This window comes from Neltuma alba, unplaced genomic scaffold, assembly GCF_004799145.2.
Source record: "Neltuma alba isolate B1F8T4 unplaced genomic scaffold, ASM479914v2 tig00006815_pilon, whole genome shotgun sequence".
NCBI classification, from domain to species: Eukaryota; Viridiplantae; Streptophyta; class Magnoliopsida; order Fabales; family Fabaceae; genus Neltuma; species Neltuma alba.
The window spans coordinates 128,302-147,974 of NW_021634588.1; the positions used below are offsets into that span (position 1 = coordinate 128,302).

General features: G+C 31.0%; 1 protein-coding gene across 1 annotated transcript in view; it reads right to left on the reverse strand.

Moving 5' to 3' along the window:
• The window catches only part of LOC114751209 (receptor-like protein EIX2), a 47,326-nt gene that overhangs the window by 6,909 nt on the left and 20,744 nt on the right, over nucleotides 1-19,673 (reverse strand). The window contains exon 2 of the mRNA XM_028939873.1: nucleotides 14,869-15,811. Coding sequence (XP_028795706.1) covers nucleotides 14,869-15,811 — 943 coding nt within the window. The remainder of the gene's footprint in view (nucleotides 1-14,868; nucleotides 15,812-19,673) is intronic.

Sequence of the window (19,673 nt, forward strand, 5' to 3'; positions counted from 1 at the left end):
ACCCTATCTCCATTTCCACCTTCCATAGCCACAAACCTGGTGCAGTGAAGAAGGATCTGTACCTTAGAATATTTGGTAAAGTTTCAGCTTGTACTATTATCTCTTGTAACAAAATAATATTGCGATGGTTTGTTGGATTTTGAATAGAAAATCTACTTTGAAATTATTATTCCTTGTCTCGGAGAGAGAAGGAACAGTGTAGCAAAGCATGTTGGAGCATTGTTTTATGCTTGTTTAAGATTATGTGTAATGCTTACAGAGTGTGATATTCTGCCCCTGCTTGAACTAAGTACCAAATCTGCAACATTATTTGATTCATCTTTTCACCTTGGATATATCAGAACAGTTATGGAGGAAATCAAGAAATGAAAATTCATGATTAACTTTCATTAGTCAATTTATCAATTTCATGGAGAAAGTCAAAGGCTATTTTAATGTGTATGTGTCTTTTTATATATAGTTTGAACTTTTATGTGTTTACATACCCAGAAAACATACCAAGATCATATTGGATTTTGTCTTGCATACAGGACAATTCTTCCAAATGGAACAAGGTGTCAAGAAATTCTTTAAGAACTATGGTTAGATTAGGAAATACATTTCAATTTGATGGTGACAAGTTCATAATCTACTCCTCCTTAAAGAATGAAAGCTTGGATGATTCATTGCATGTGAATGAGGAAGGGAAGTCAACTTTATGATGGAATGTAAGACTCAAGATTGCATGAGGTGTAGCTCGTAATTAGTTTCCTTGTACAAGGGGTTCAACTCACTGAACTTGTCATTAATCTTACTAAACTTGTCATTTACTGCTTATCAGAAGTAGTTGCTGTCAGAAATCTGCAAATTTTAATTTCAACAGATAAATTTGAAATTGTATGAAACCTTATGGGAACTTGTTATTTGCTATACTCAATTTGTCATTTGTCATAGTAAACTCGTTACTTCGTAAATCAATGTAAAATTCAGTCATTTTGACAGAGAAATTTGAAATTGTGTGAAAACCTGATGGAACTTGTCATTTGCCAAACTCAACTTATCATTTGCCATAGTAACCTTGTCACTTCATAAGTCAATATGAAAATTCAGTCATTTTAACGAAGAAATTTGAAATTGTATGAAAATCTCATAGGAACTTGTCATTTGTTATACTCAACTTGTTATTTGCCATAGTAAACTTGTCACTTCATAAATCAATGTGAAAATTCATTCATTTTTTTGAAATTATATGAAAACCTTATGGGGACTTGTCATTTGCCAAACTCAACTTGTTATTTGCCATAGTAAACTTGTCACTTCGTAAATCAATGTAGAAATTCAATCATTTTAATGGAGAAATTTGAAATTGTATGAAAATCTTATGGGAACTTGTCATTTGCCAAACTCAATTTGTTATTTGCCATAGTAAATTTGTCACTTCGTAAATCAACGTGAAAATTCTGTCATTTTGATAGAGAAATTTGAAATTGCATAAAAACCTTATGGAAACTTGTCATTTGCCAAATTCAACTTGTCATTTGTCATAGTTAACTTGTCACTTTATAAATCAATGTGAAAATTCAGTCATTTCAATAGAGAAATTTAAAATTGTATGAAATTCTTATGGGAACTTATCATTTGTCATATTCAACTTGTTATTTGTCATAGTAAACTTTTCACTTCGTAAATCAATATGAAAATTCAGTCATTTTAATAGAGAAATTTGAAATTGTATGAAAACCTTATGTGAACTTGTCATTTGTCAAACTCAACTTGTCATCTGCCATAGTAAACTTGTCATTTCATAAATCAATATGAAAATTTAGTCATTTTAACAGAGAAATTTGAAATTGTATGAAAACCTTATGGGAACTTGTCATTTGTCAAACTCAACTTGTCATCTACCATAGTAAACTTGTCATTTCATAAATCAATATGAAAATTTAGTCATTTTAACAGAGAAATTTGAAATTGTATGAAAACCTTATGAGAACTTGTTATTTATCATACTCAGCTTATCATTTGTCATAGTGAACTTATCACTTCTGATAAGGTTTTTATACAAGTTTACATTTCTCTTCGTAAATGATAATTTCCAGAATTCTTTGACAACAACCAGTTTTTTACAATGAAAGGAGGTAACAGTTGTTAATTCGAGTATATCAGTAGGAGATGAGGTTGTAGAATAAAGAGAGATTATGGAGAATGAGAGCTTTTATATGAAGAGTACTATATTAGGCTATTAGCATTACATGTTTTGCAGAAAATTAAATATGGAAGCTACACGGTTAACATGTTTTCATTTTTCCCATTGCAAATTAATGGGTTGGGAAAAACATAGAAGAACGTCACGGTTCTAGAGAAAAAGAATGAAATCGAAGGAGAGTAGAAGAAGGAAAGAGAAGAAAGAGGGGGGAGAGAGAGAGAGAAAGGAAGTCAGAAATTTACGTTTCCAGAGAGGGAGAGTAGGACAAAGAGAGAGAGGAAGAGAAGAAGGAAAGAGAAAGAAATGAGGTGCTGGAAGAAAGAGAAAAGGAAGGGCATTTTAGTCATTTGGGCTTCATTTCATAATTGCAATCTAGGACCCGGTCTCTGATGGCAATTTTATGAATTGAAGTACCCAAATTGCCATTTTATATTTTCAAGGGTCTTTATTTGCCATTTCCCCTAACAATTACGTGGATGGAAATTTTTATTTATGCCGTACGAGAAGGTTCATCTCCTTTGTTTTCTTCTTTTTCAATAGATGAATATATATACCAATTAAGCTTGCGCATGTATAATATAGATTACGTTGAATTCCCTTTAATTTATTGAAACTAATATTAATTTATCAATGAGTCTCTCGCCTTCAATAAAACTTCAAATTATTCATTCATATACTCCCTCCAGTCTATAATATAAGTCACTTCTAAAAGGATGAGTTGGTTCAAAATATAAGTCACTTGCAGAATAGTTAATACTTGTTTATTAATTTTGTCCCTACAATTAATACTTAAATATAACTCATTGTATTTTTAAATCTTTTTCACAGCTTTGATTAACATGAACAAAATTGAAAAAGAAAATTTATTTAAAACACAATTAATGAATTAATTAACAGTTTTTAATATTGATGAATTAGTTAAAATGACTTATATTGTGGACCAAAGGGAGTATATCATCATTTATTTATTGTGGTGAAACACGAGGAGCATTAAGAGCTAATCATTTTAAGGTAATAGACCAATCCCTTCCAACTAAATGTGTTCCATTCACAAGGATTACGCATCAAATGTCTAATTCATCTATCTAACCACTTATCTAAAGTGTGGGAGTGCTACGACGCATATTGATCTGATTTCGGATCCCGTACACCAGTTAATTAAGTGGAAAAAAACACTCCAAATTAAATTAAAAACATAAATATATATATCCAATTAGATATCTTTTTATTTGCATTAATTAGTAGCTTGCTAATAGCATGAACTAGCTTTGATTGATCAGAATCAGAATAGTAGGCATATATTATATAATTCCTGCAGGGAGTTTTAAAACATAATACTTGACGGTTTTTCTTTATAATCATCAAGTATTTTAAAATAATATTTGACGGTTATAATGAAAAACTGTCAAGTATTATAAAACTTGACGGTTTAAAGAGAAACCGTCAAGTTTACTTAACAATACTTGATGGTTATATTAAGTATTATTATAGAAAACTTGACTGTTTTTAAAAACCGTCAAGTATTATCGAATGAAACTTGACGGTTCCTATTAAAACCGTCAAGTTTTCTCCTGACATACTATATTTGAAGGTTTTTTTGTTATAACCGTTAAGTATTTAGCGTCAAGTATTCCTTATTCTGTAGTAGTGTTGGCTTTTCTTTTTATAGATACTGTGGATTTGTTTGATTGGTTGCGGCGCGCACACACACATATCCCCCGAACTCCATTGACTTCAAGTTCAAAAAAAAAACAAGAAAAAGAAAAAAAAAAGTTTCTACACGCAAGGACATAGATATATTTTGAAGTATGATTAGAGTAGGTGTCCGAAAAATATAACACAACTATATTAATAAATTTTATTTGTTTTCGAATACATTTTCCTCTGATCCATACTTCAAGTCTCTACATTAAACTGTTTTTGGTTGAAACTCACGGTTGAAACAATAATATGATGAAGGGGAACTAGGATGTGTGTGTGTGTGTGTGTGTGTGTGTGTGTGTATGGCTGGCAACATAATTAAAATGCTGGGGAATGAGACTAACTTCAAAATAAACTCCAACAAGTGATGATGGGATAATCTTAATATCAATTAATTTATTAATTAACTAGAGTTTGGGTGATAATACCATATGGGTCATACTGATATGTGATTGGCCCGACCAGAATATCAATATATTAAAATATAAGTCGCTTCTGAATTTCTTTCAATTTCATTGAAATTAATATACCATGCATCTTTTTGATTGGTTGAGGAATATGTGGGTACCGAGCTCGTTTGAATTGAAGGTCAAAAAAAAAAAAAAAAAGCTCGTTTAACGCTTCTACATTTTATTCTACACGTCAAGATATAGATACTATAATTACTCTCAGTTTAGGCATTCTGATCATGAAAGGTGACTAGAAAAGAAGAAATAAGAGGCTGTCGTGGCATGCAGGACTGACTTGTGTCGTTAATTTCCCACGACGTAATTGGCACTCCATGAGTTTATCCTGACCGTCACCGTCATTTGTGAAAGAGATCATTGATGATTATGTAGTTGGAAATTTTAATTCATAGCGCATAAGAAGGTTGATTTCCCTTTTTCTTCTCCTTCTTCCTCATTAGATGAATACACCCATCAATCTTCTTCATTGTAAAATATAAAGGACGCTGAATTTCTTTTAATGTTATTGAAATTAGTATTAGTTTTACCTAGCAAAGTCTTGTGCCTTCAATAAAACTTAAATTAATCATTCACATATATCATTATTTTTGAAGATATTGGGAAAATCCTTCCATGAATTTCGAGATTTCTAACAATATGGAAATTTGAAAACGTAAATGACACTCCTTGAATTGATCATCATATCACCATCATTTATGGACCCCATAAACACGGCTTTGACTGATCAGAATTAGAATAAGAGGCATTAATGTCAGTTTGATTGGTTGAGGAAGATATATATTCCGAGCTCGTTTGACTTAAAGGTAAAAAAACCAAAAAGACTCAGAAAAATAATACTAAATCCTTAATATAAAACATAATTGAGTAATTTGAAGAGATTAAATAAATTATATTTATTAATTTTTTCAAACTAATTTGTCTGACTTATAAACTTATATTTAATATAATAATACATATAAATATTTCAGAAAGATTAAGAGTTCGGATTTTGTTATCTAGGCCACATGAGAAGAGGAACGTCCCTTTTTCTCCTTCAATAGATGTATATATTTATATCTTAAAGAAGAAATTTTTATCGTCAGTCTATGTACCATGTGAGAAGGTTCGTCGTTTATCCCCTGAATTAATTGTCCAGTTTAGATCATAAAACAATATTTCCCTCTCATCCGTAACTCATATAGTTTTGCGATATGTTGGCCATTAAATTGTTTGTTGTCGAAATTCAGGGTTGAAACAATAAGAGAAAATCACAACAACAAAAAAAAGACCTTGAAAATTGAAAACTTGCATACAGAACCTCTTCACAAAAATTGTTGTCATTTACTTATCAATTGTTGTCAAAACCAATATTAATGTTGTAACAGGGTCCTTTTTTACAATTTTTCTATTTTCAATGTCTTTTTTTGCTATTTTTCCACACAATAATATGATAAATGGGAACTGGGCTATGGCTTGCAAAGTAATTGAAATGCTGGGGAATGAAATTAACTTCAAAATAAACTTGAGCAGGTGATGATGGTGAGATAACCATGATAATATTGACGAATGGGGTTATAAATATAGAAAATTTGCCGCGAAGTGTCTATTGGAAGTATTTTATTACCTAGAAGTACGTGAATTTTGTTTAAGGAACCGAGGACAACTCATTTTCGCGAATACTCTTTCCATCCCTTTTTATAAGCAACAACCACCATTTCTCCCTTGTCCATAAATATAAGCATTAAGCAATATTTGCAAATTGTCATCAGTTTTTGTAGCAAATTTTCTATTTTACCCCCATCAATTATTTATTTTAATACTCAATATATTTATTATCTTATTTTCCAAACATTATCTCTCTCCATCACACATTCTCTCTCTTTTATAACTCTCTTTATTATAATAATTTTCTTATTCTTTTTTTATACTCTCTCTCTCGCCACCCATATATAAGGGTATTTTGGAGGAAAAAAAATTTCAATTTCTACCCATTTATTTTCTTTAACTAACTTTTTGATATACATAAAGGAGTCCAAGGTTGCTTATAAAAAGGGACGGAGGGAGTACAACATAACTATTCTTCAATTATGTACAACCTATCTACAACTTAAACCACCTCAAAATGATTTTTTTTATACTTGGTTAAGAATTTTTAAAGTTAGATCAAAAATCTGGAATTATTAAATAAATAGTAACCTGAGAATTTAAATATAAATTTTTAATCTATGGGCTTAATTTATGATTTGCTTGAACCTTAACACTTCTGAATACATACTAAATGGGATAAAAAGACGGATGTTTCAATACTCCTTGAATTTACCACATCATTGTTACCATCATTTGTGAAAAATATCATTGAGGACTATGCAGTTGTAAATTTTTATTCACTCCGTGTGAGAAGGTTCATTTCATTTCTTCTTCTTCCTTCTTTGGAACCAATTGATGAAAGATTATTTGAAATAATATCATCTTCTAACTTAATATCAATCAATCGTTAACATCAATCATTCTCATTTAAAGCATTTTGGTCATGAATGGTGTCTAGAAAGTAGAAATAAGAGGCTGTTGTGGCATGAATAACATATTTGTGTGATTAATTTCTAACAACGTAAGTGACACTCCTTAAATTTATTATCACCGTCACCATCATTTGTGGAAATTATTATTATCGAGGATGATGTGGTTGGAAATTCTTGTTCATGAAGTGTGAGAAGGTTCGACTCCTTTTTCCTTCGTCAATAGACCTATTGCTTATAAAATTAAATGTAAATCACGCTGAGATTCTTCTAATTTTATTGTAGCTAAAATTAATTTTATTGATCTCAGTCTCATGCCTTCGATAAAACTGAAATTAGTCATCCGCATATATTATTTTTTTTTTTATTCTAGTGAAATACGAGGATCATACTTCATTATCAGTAAGCTGATCTCTTTTGGGTAATAGGCAAATCTCTTCCCTGTAAATTTGCTTCATTCACAAGGTTTGTGGGAATCAAACATTTAATAGATATCAAAATAGAAGAAAATGTATATGAGATTGTGTTGCATTAATTTATATATCAGTTTGATTGGTTGAGGAAGAGAGCTCGTTTGACTAAAGGTCAAAAACAAAAAACAAAAAGAAAAAAGCTCATTTGACTCTTCTATTTATGTTCTGCCCGTAAAGACATGGACACGGTAATGAGCCGGTATTATTACTGCCATAAAAATACTAGACTATATTAATAAATTTTATTTTTTTCAAATATATGTATTACTTATAAAAATACTGTTAATAATACATGTAATAATTTCTGCTAGTATACTATTTTTTTTCAAGAATTCAAATTGCTTAAAATTTATTTGATACCAAGTTATAAGATATGTTAAATAGATACAAGCATATAATTTATTGAAAGTAAAATATTAGAATTGCTAGTTTCATTGTTAAACCTTGAAAAAAACTTCCACTTAAAATTTAGAAAAATGATATAAAAATTCAGGTAACACCTTACATCCGGTCCCTCCAATTAATAATTTTGCAAAGTTTCAAACTTCCTGAACACGGCTTTGACTAATCAGGATTAGAATAACATGCGTTGGAAAAATCCTCCCATGACTTTCCAAATTTCTAACAATATGGAAATGACGCTTAATAGTGTTTCTTCTTCATTCTTTTTTTCCGTCGGAAAATTAGGAGTAAGGATTTTTTAGAAATCAAAGTGGAATGTCCCTTTTTCTCCTTGAATATATGTGCGTGTGTGCGTGTGTCTGTATGTTTTTTTGGGGGGGGGGGGGAAGCATTGTTATGGTCAGTTTATGTAGTATATGAGAAGGTTCTTCTTAATTCCTTTATCCCCTGAATTAATCGTCCGGTTTAGATCATAGACGATTGTGAGTAGAGGACGACTGTTTCATAACAGTTTTAGATGATTTATTGTTGTAGGCTTTTCGAGGGTCATAAGCACCTAGACTAATTAGATCTGAATTGTACAGATATAATATGGATGGTCTAGATTTAGGTATTTTAATTATTTATTTTTAAATAAAAATTATTTTTAAAAAAATAGTTAAGGGATTATTTTTGTTTTAAACTTTATACCCGTTAAAATGATTGTTTTGCAAAATAAAAATAAAAAATTAAATTTGCACCTCTAAATCTGATAAGCTTGGAATGTTCATCATCACCCAAACTCATTCCTTTGTGTATGGTCTGGTAGTTGATCTGTGCTGATAGCTTCTGATGTTTGAATGACGCTATTCGTTGTTGCTCTCTCTCTCCTTAATAATAATAATAATAATAATAATAATAATAATAATACACGAGTTCTATTACAAAAAAGAAATATATATATATATATATATATGATATTTCCTCACAGTCCTAAACATAAAAGTAAAAAAAAAAAACTAATTTACAAATTCATTAGGAAATTTTGTTTAGTTATTTGTGAAAAAAGCATGTTGATTTTCTTAAAATTTCCTTTGTATTGGGGACTACTACCTTAACAGAAAACCTTCTTAATATGTATAATTAATAGAAAGAATTTTTAAAAAAATTATGAATTTTGGACATTAAATTAATTGATATTATATTTATAATCAAAACAAATTCTACTAACTCTTATTTAAAGATGATATCAACTAGAAGCAAACTTATTAGCCCTGTTTGTTTGAATTTATTATTGATATTTGTATCATATTTTGAAAAGTGATTTTATACTTAATTTAGTACGAAAAAATTGCGCATAATGACAAAAAATTACTCAAAAAGGAAGAAGCAAAGTTACACATTTATTGTATTAAATAAAAAAAAATTATATGCCGGCAGAATCTAGTGAGGCAAGTAAATATGTGCTCGAAATAAAATAAATTTGATTCTGGCACAAAAATGTTTAATCTATTATCTTTGTAAGTTGAACCATCATTATTTGTGTGGGCAATTGTTCCATAGTTTATTATATGACCCATAGCCACGATGAGTCCATTATCTTGAGTTTATTAAATAGAATAGCTTTTAATATAATTGATTTTTCATAAATACTGCAGTAGTAGTAATAGAATTCATAAATGATTAACATCAATCAATTTCATGTGAGGCTTTATGGTCATGAAAGGTGTCTTAAAAAATAGAAATAAAAGATTGTCGTGCCATGTATGACTGATTTGTATGATAAATTTCTAATAACGTAAGTAATAGTTCTCGAATTTAGCAACACTGACAATCAACATCATTTGTGAAAATTATCATTAACAATTACGTGGTTGGAAATTTTTATTTATGCCATATGATCGAGAAGGCTCATCTCCTTTGTTTTCTTCTTCAATAGATGAATATATGTACCAGTCAAGCTTGGGCATATAAAATATAGATTACATTGAATTCTCTTTAATTTATTGAAACTAATATTAATTTATCAATGAGTCTCTTGCCTTCAATAAAACTTCAAATTATTCACTCATATATTCCCTTCCGTCCATAATATTCTGGAAGAATTGTTTAGTCCAAAATATAAGTCACTTGAAGAGTAATTAACACTTATTGCTCCGTCCCTTATTATAAGATTCTTTTAACTAAATTACGCGGTTTAAGAAAATAGTTAAAATTAGTTAAGAGCAGTTAATATGTAGTAAATATAATTTTTTTCAAATATACCCCTATATATAAATGGGTAGATGTGAGAGATTAATAATGAAATAAATGAAAAAAGAAAAAGTATTAAATGTATTAAACTAGGGGTAAAATAGGTAATAGTGCATTAAATGTTTAGACAAATTCAAAAGGGATCTTATAAAAAGAGACAAACCTATTCAAAAAATATGATCTTATAATAAGGGACGGAGGGAGTATTTATTAATTTTGTCCCTACAATTAATGCTTAAATATAACTCATTATATTTTTATCTCTCTTTCACAGCCTTATTTAATATGAACAAAACTAAAAAGAATTTTATTTGAAACCCATTTAATGAATTAATTATCATTTTTTCATATTGACGAATTAGTTAAAATGACTTATACTGAGGGAGTATATCATTATTTATTTATTGTGGTGAAAGACGAGGGGCATTAAAAGCTAATCATTTTTAGGTAATAGACAAATCTCTTCCAGCTAAATGTGCTCCATTCACACGGATTACGCATCAAACGTCTAATTCCTCTGAAACTCAGGGTTGAAACAATAATATGATGAACGGGGAACTGGGATATGCGTGTGTGTGTGTGTGTGGCTTGCAAAATAATTAAAATGCTGGGGAATGAGACTAACTTCAAAATAAACTCCAACAAGTGATGATGGGATAATCTTAATATCAATTTATTAATAAACTAGAGGCGGGTTGATAGCACCATATGGGTCATATTGATGTGTGACTGGCCCGACCTGAATATCAATATATTAAAATATAAGTCATCACTTCTGAATTTCTTTCAATTTCATTGAAATTAATATACCATGCATCATTTTGATTGGTTGAGGAATATGTGTGTACCGAGCTCGTTTGAATTGAAGGTCAAACAAAAAAATAAGAAGAAAAAAAAGCTCGTTTAACTCTTCTACGTTTTATTCTACACGTCAAGATATATTAAAATATGTGTGTACAATTACTCTCATTTGAGGCATTCTGATCATGAAACGTGTTTAGAAAAGTAGAAATAAGAAGCTTTCGTGGCATCCATGACTGACTTGTGCCATTAATTTCCCACAATGTAATTGACACTCCATGGATTTATCATTATCGTCACCATCATTTGTGAGAAAAGATCATTGATGATTATGTACTTGGAAATTTTTTTTCATAGCGTATAAGAAGGTTGATTTCCTTTTTCTTCTCCTTCCTCAGGAGATGAATATACCCATCAAGCTTGAACCAAGGTTCGTGAATAAAATATAAAGCACACTGAATTTCTTTTAATGTTATTGAAATTAGTATTAGCTTTATCTATCAAAGTCTTGTGCCTTCAATAAAACTTAAATTAATCATTCACCTATATCATTATTTATGAAGATATTGGAAAAATCTTTCCATGACTTTCGAGATTTCTAGCAGTATGAAAATTTGAAAACGTAAGTGACACTCCTTAAATTTATCATCACATCACCATCATTTATGGACAATATTATTGATGATTATATGGTCGAAATTCGAAATTTTTTGCTCATGCCATATGAGAAGGATATAAACTCCTTTAATTTTATGGACCCCCATAAACGGCCTTGACTGGGCAGAATTAGAATAACGGGCATTAATATCAGTTTGATCGGTCGAGGAAGACATGTATTCGGAGCTCGTTTGACTTAAAAGTCAAAAACGCAAAAAGACTTAGAATTTAGGAAAATGATACTAAATCCTTAATATAAAATCTAATTGACTAATTTTAAGAGATTAAAGAAGTTGAATAAGTTACTTTGAAGTATTTATATTTATTTTTTTAAAACTAATGTCTGACTTATAAACTAATATTTAATCTAATAATACACATAAATATTTCAGCAAATTTATGTAGTATATGTTATAATTAAGTATTTAATTAATTGTGTTTTATATTAAGTCGTGGATGTAATATAAAAATTCATGTGATACATTGCATTAGATTCCATCAATAATTTTGCAACGTTACAAACTTCCTGAACACGGCTTTGACTAATCTGCAGGATTAGGATAATACGAGTTGGAAAAACTTTCCATGACTTTGCAGATTTCTAACACTGGAAATGGCAATCAACTGTTTTTCTTCTTCTTTTAATTTTTATCTTTCGAAAAATTATGAGTTTGGATTTTGTTATCTACGCCGCATGAGAAGAGGAACGTCCCTTGTCGTCGTCAGTCTATGTACCATGTGAGAAGGTTCTTCTTTTATTCCCTGAATTAATAGTGTTCAATTTGCGGATGACCCCTTCAATTCTTGTTTCTCAATCTTGTTTCATCGTCAATATTATATTTACATGCGAAGCTGAAAGTTGCAGTGTGAGCTCGCGCTAGTTTACATGTACATTACGGTAATGATTCTCTAACTCAGCACATAAAATTAATCAATTGTTAGCATCAATCACTTTAATTTCATTTGAAACATTCTAATCACAAAAAGTGTCTAGAAAAGTATAAATACGAGGCTGTGCGTGCTGTGGTCTATTTGTGTCATTAATTTCTATCAATACAACTGAGACTCCTTTTGGTTGTAATTTCTAAAGATTTTATCTTGTCTTTTTAATTCAGAAAAAAAGATAATTTTGGTGCACGAAGAAGGGAGATTCATATAATTCATCTTGAGGAGCAGAAGAAGAAGCTGTGTATGTTGTACAATTGATCATTTTTGGAGTGTGAAAAATGAAGGTCTCTTATGAGTTCATATTAACTTCTACTAAGAAACATGTACTTATCGTTCCTCTCATTTCAAGACTTTCCGTAACCCCACTGTTCCTTACCAAACATTGGTCTAACTAGAAGTAAAATAAAACAAGTTGAAATCATTAATAAGTAAACAAATATAATTCTGAATGTATTCTGGATTAGGGAACTTACAACAGCTGGGTGGCGACCTAGCTTTCACGTACGGAAACATAAAGACGGAGAAATCTAAACAAACAAGAAAGTAACAAATATAGGAGAGCAGATCCAGTCTTGTAATTCACCATCCCCGTAGTCGAAATCTCGCCAACAATATGAGAACTTCTGCAACTAGCTTGGAGGGTTGCATTATATTAGTTGTGTATTCACGTGAGAAAGAGAGAAACAAATGTAACGAAGAATTTTTTTTTGAAGAAAAATATGTAAGAGCGTTAAACTTACCACCATTCTAAATAGTTTCTCCAGATTGATAATGCACAACAGTAACCCAGCAAATGAATCTTATTATCAGGGTATCATAATTATATAAGAAAAACAAAGGTTACCTGTTAGTCTTCTTGGAATTTTCTCTTTATCTTTGCCTTCAAAATAGCAACTTGAACATAAATCCAGTCATACATGTTTTCGAAGAAGTGAAAAAAGGAATGCCGCCATGACTTATTGAGAATTAAAGTCCCACAAACTCCCCAAAATCCAATAATGAAGCCAAGAGTCATGCTCACATAAAACCCAAAGCTTATGAGATTATCATCTCCATCTGCATCATTGTTACTTGGATTGGGATTTTGATCCAAACCTCCATCTCCTGGACATCTTTTTGTAAGTGGCGGGCCACAAAGCCCCCGGTTTCCTATATAATCGGAGGCATTGAAGGATTGAAGTTGGGTGCCGGTTGGAATTTTTCCTGATAAATTGTTGAAGGCCAAGTTCAACACACTCAAAAAACTCAAACTTGAGAGGCTGATTGGAATTTCACCAGAAAGAGAGTTGTATGACAAATCAAGTGATTCCAACATTTCCATTTGACCCGTGTTCATAGGAATGGATCCTTTCAAATGATTTCTAGACAAGTTTAGGGAAGTCAATGCCACAAGTGCAGCTATGCTACTTGGGATTTTTCCTGTTAAGTGATTGCATGAGAGATCAATGGTTTTCATGAATCGAAGATTCTTATCGTACTCAACAGATTGTCCTTTCCATGCCAATGTTGCTGTGTCCGTGAAGGATGATCCAACAATTAAAAATTCGCCAGATGATTCAGCAACTGGATAAGAAATTTCTGGGCTCACAGATGTCGTATTTGACATAGCATTCAAATTACCAAAACAATGAGGTATATTTCCTGTCAAGTTATTTTTTGAGAGATCTAAGATTTGAAGATGTGGCAAATTACATAAATTTGTAGGAATGCTTCCGTGAAGCCTATTTGCTTGCAAACGTAAGCCAATCAAATTGTGCAAGTACTGCCCAATCCATGATGGCAATTTTCCAGTCAAATTATTCTGTCCGAAATCAATGAACAGCAAGTCTGAAGAATTCATCAGAGCTGACAAATTCCCAGAGAGGTTATTGTTATTCAGATGGATACTTTCAAGATCGTTCAAAGTACCAACTGAATTTGGTATTGCCCCGTAGAAATGATTGTTTTCCAATCTCAGAACCCTCAAGGAAGGAAGTTGTCCCCAGCAATCAGGAAGTTTTCCTGACAAAAAGTTGCTTGAAATGTCAAGATAATCTAAATTTTCTTGAAGAGTTGCACAGATGAAAGATAAGTTTCCTGAAAACATATTGTTTGAGAGAAGCAAGGCCATTGTTGCATTTGGTGGGAAATATGGCAGGGGACCGGACAGATTGTTGAAACTCAAATCCAAAATACCACGTTCAATTTTCATGACTAATTTTGGCAACTCCCCATGAAGTTTGTTATGGGAAAGATTCAAGTATTGTAAAGAAGATGGCCAAAGCCATTGAGGAATTGAATCTGAAATTGACGCATAAGAAATGTCCAACCGCCGAAGCTCCCTTTGATACTTTAACCAGCTAGGAAAGTGGGGTCCAAAATTACATGATGCTGCAAGAAATCCATGCAATTGAAAAGGCGGCACCCAATGCGAACTGAAGTTGAAAAAAATCATATTTTGTGACACATCTAAAACTCTCAATTCAGAGAGAGTTGAAAGATGTGTTTCATTAATGACAGAATTCAACCTATTGTTAGACAGATCTAAGTACTCCAACGATGCAAGTCCAACAAACGTCGGCAATGGCCCTGTTAAATTGTTACCATTCAAAGACAATTCGAAAAGGTGAGGTAAGTGCCCAAATGATTGTGGAATTGACCCATGAAGACTAGTGTTCTCAAGATCTAAAATCTCCAGATTTGAAAATCTTGAAAAATCGGGAAATGGTCCACTACTAAAAGGATTGTGACTTAAACGCAACTCCTCTATACTATTTTGAGCGCACCTTAACTGTGGTATCCAATCACTTAATTGATCTGAAAAACTGTTATAGGACAACCGTAACGTTTTCAATCTGCACAAATTTTGGATGGATTTTACCATGCTATCCTCAAGTTTATTCTCTTGAAGATCCAGAAATTCAAGAGATGTGGTATTTGTGAAGGCATCGGACGGAATACGTCGCAAAGGACTTTGAGAAAGAGATAAAGATTGAAGAGAAATCATATTTGAAAAAGCTTTGGGACCAAGTTGCAAAGGATTAAAGTGAAGATACAGAACTTGAAGGGAATTTATATTCAAAGCATTTGGAAAAATATGTTCCAAAGCGGTATCGCTAAGATCAAGATCTGTTAAGACGTTGCTAACGTTAGACAACCACGGTAGAATTGAAGAGTCTAAATTATTATCTGCAAGAGAAAGGACTTTGAGGGACGTGGAAGAGTTTGTATGGACAAAAGAGGCAGGACTGACATGATGAAATATAAGAGCACAATTGTCCAAGAAAACCTCAGACAGATGAGGAGCTTTGGATAATGATGATTGCCAATCAACAGCTTGACTTAGATTGACGTTTGAAAGGTCAAGAGATCTCAACGAAGAAAGGTGAGAAATCCACTCAAGATCTTTCCCAATCAAACCAGTAGAGCCAAGGCGCAGAGTTTGCAAACTGGATAGATTTTGCAGTCCACGAGGGATAGTGCCACCAATTGAAACAATAATTAACTCTTTCAGTTGACCAAGTAAGCCAATGCATTCTGGAATTTTGCTCCCTTCGAAATTGTTTCCATAGAGATTCAAGTAAGTTAGATGCTGCAAATCACATAATGAGGAATCGATACTACCTCTCAATTCCTTTCCAGCAAGAGCCAGCTCGATTACATGACCGGTCAAATTACTGCATGATACTCCACTCCACTCACAGCAATCAGCTTCACTTTTCCAGGTGGATAACATGCCGAACTCATCAACGAAACCATGTTTTAATTTGAGAAGAGCTTCCTTATCTGTCTCTGCGCAACTGATGTTTATATTGGAACATCCTGCACACCAAAAGAGACATAAAGCTCCAACAAGCCAAAAGCAATTGAACTTAGAGCTGAACATGATGATGAACATGCTTGGGATTCTTTTCATTTGGATATAGTAAGAACAGGGAAGACGCCTTGTGGATTTGGAGTTAATGATCCTAGGGCCATTTATAAGCAAACAATTCACCATGTTTTTAAAAAAATTTTATGACAGACGGAAGAATTATTCTCATCAATGTGATAAAAATTAATAATTCCATAGATGAAGATTTTTCGTTCATGAAAAAGGACCATAAAATTTTTATTTAAAGAAAAAACAACTGATGTTATTAAAAACATTCTTATCATTTAATTAATTTGATTAGTCTAAATTTTATTAAGAAACCAAATTGTTTGAATCAGCTGATGAAAATTTATTTGAAATAATTATTTAATTTATATTTCACTAGCAGTAAAAGCTAATCTCTTTTGGGTAATAAACAAATCTCTTCAACTACGTTTTCTCCATTCACAATGATTAGGAATCAATCATCCAATTGATACACATATTGTCTCATTTGATAGTTTGAGTAGAGTAGATGTCCGAAAAATATCACAGAACGTCAATATTCTCCCAAAACCTTCCCTAATTTTCTAAATCAATTTCCTATTTTTATTAATTTTTTTAGATATATGTATTACTCATAAAAATGTTGTTAATAATACTTGTAATGAATCAGTAATTTCTTCTATTAATTTTTTTTTTGGACAATTCAAGTTGCTTAAATTTTATTTGAGGTTAAGTTAAAAACATTCTTATCATTTAAATAATTTGATCAGTTAAGTTTTCTCTTGGAATGGAAAATTGTTTGAACCAACTCATAAAAGTTTATTTGAAATACTTATTAATTTCTAACTTAAAATTAATCAATAGTTTACATCAATCACTCTCAATTGAGGTATTAGGGCAATAAAGGGCGTCCAGAAAAATAGAAATAAGAAATTGTTGTAACATGTATGACTGACTTGTATCGTTAATTTAATAATATAAGTGACACTCCTCGATTTTATCACCACAATCACCATTTTCTACGAAATTTTTTGTGATCGCAAATTTTCGTTCATGTCATATGAAAAGGCTCATCTCTTTATCCATTTCATGGATGAATATCCCAATCAAGCCTGAATCAAAATATAAATGACGCCGAATTTAATATTACTAAAATTAATATTAATTTTATTTATATGATACTGTAAATGACGCCGAATTCCTTTTAATATTATTGAAATTAATATTAATTTTATTTATATCAGTCTCATGCCTTCAAAATCTAAAACTTAAATTGATCATCCCCATGTATCATCATTTGTTTATCCTCATGAAATACGAAGACCATACTCCACTAACCGTAACCATTAAGGCTTCTAATTGAACAGTTAGATATCAAAATATAAGATATATATATATATATATATATGATTATGTTGCGTTAATTTAGTAGTGCTTCCTCCCAATAATATAAAAGTTAGATAGCTAATTTAAAAATATTACAAATATAGTTAAATTAATTATTTAAAATTAGAATAAACATGTGTTGGTTTTTTAAAATCTCATTTATGGACATTATTATTGATGATTATATGGTTGAAAATTTTTGTTCATGCCGTATAAGAAGGATATGAACTCCTTTAATTTTATGGACCCCACATAAACACGGCTTTGACTGATCAGAATTAGAATCAGGGGCATTAATGTCAGTTTGATTGGTTGAGGAAGATACATATTCCGAGCTCGTTTGACCTAAAAGACTCAGAAAAATGATAATAAATCCTAAATATAAAACCTAATTGACTAATTTGAAGATATTAAATAAATTACTTTAAAGTATTTATATTTATTATTTTTTTAAAATAATTTGTCTGACTCGTAAACTGATATTTAATATAATAATACATATAAATATTTTAGAAAGATTATGTAATATATAATATAATTAAGTAATTAATCAACTGTGTTTTATATTAAGCCGTGGATGTAATGTAAAAATTCATGTGATACATTTCATTAGGTCCCATCAATAATTGTGCAACGTCACGTTTCAAACTCCCTGAACACGGCTTTGACTAATCTGCAGGATTAGGATAACATGCGTTGGAAAAACTTTCCATGAGTTTCCAGATTTCTAACACCGGAAATGGCAATATCAACTACTGTTTTTCTTCTTCTTTTAATTTTTATCTTTTGAAAAATTATGAGTTTGGATTTTGTTATCTAGGCCGCATGAGAAGAGGGACGTCCCTTTTTCTCCTTCAATAGATGTATATATTTATATCTTTAAAAAAAAAACATTTTTATCGTCAGTCAACGTACCATGTGAGAAGGTTCTTCGTTTATCCCCTGGATTAATTGTCCAGTTTGGATCATAAAACAATATTTCCCTCTCATCCATAACTCATATTGTTTTGCAATATGTTGGCCATTAAATTGTTTGTTGTTGAAATTCAGGGTCGAAACAATAACAAAAATCACCAAAAAAGAGCTTGAAAATTGAAAACTTACATGCGGGGAACTGCTGACAAAAATTATCATTTGCTTATCAATTGTTATCAAAACCAATATTAATGTTGTAACAGGATCCCTTTTCATAATTTTTCTATTTTCAATGTATTCTTTTGCAATTTTTCCAATCCAAACAATAATATGATAAATGGGAACTGGGCTATGGCTTGCAAAGTAATTGAAATGCTGGGGAATGAAATTAACTTCAAAATAAACTTAAGCAAGTGATGATGAGGATATAAACAGAATAATATTGACGAATGGGGTTATAAATATGGAAAATTTGCTGAGAAGTATCTATTGGAAGTATTTTATCACCTAGAAGTCTGTGAAATTTGTTTACGGAACCGAGTACAACTCATTTAAGCAAATACTCCCACTGTCGCCTTTTTACAAGTAATAACTACCATCTCCAACTTGTCCATAAATATAAGTAGTATTTGCAAGTTGTCTTAAATTTTTGGAACAAATTTCCTATTTTATCCCCATTAATCACTTATTTTAATACTTAATATATTTATTATCTCATTTTCCAAACTATCATCTCTCTTCATCACACATGCTCTCTCTTTTATACCTCTCATTATAATAATTTTCTTATTCTCTTTTTATTCTCTCTCTCCACGCATAAATAAAGGTATTTTGGAGAAAAAACTTTCAATTTCTATATAAAAGGGGACCGAGGGAGTACGATGTAACTATTCTTCAATTATGTACAACCTATCTACAACTTAAACCACCTCAATACAATTTTGCTATAATTAGTTATGAATTTTTAAAGTTAGACAAAAAAAATCTGGAATTACCATTAAACCAGAGAATTAAAATATAAATTTTTAATCTTTGGGCTTAATTTATGATTTTCTTGGTATTAAATGGGGTAAAAGGACGGATGTTTCAACACTCCTTGAATTTACCACATCATTGTCACCATCATTTGTGAAAATTATCATTCAGGATTATGCAGTTGTAAATTTTTATTCA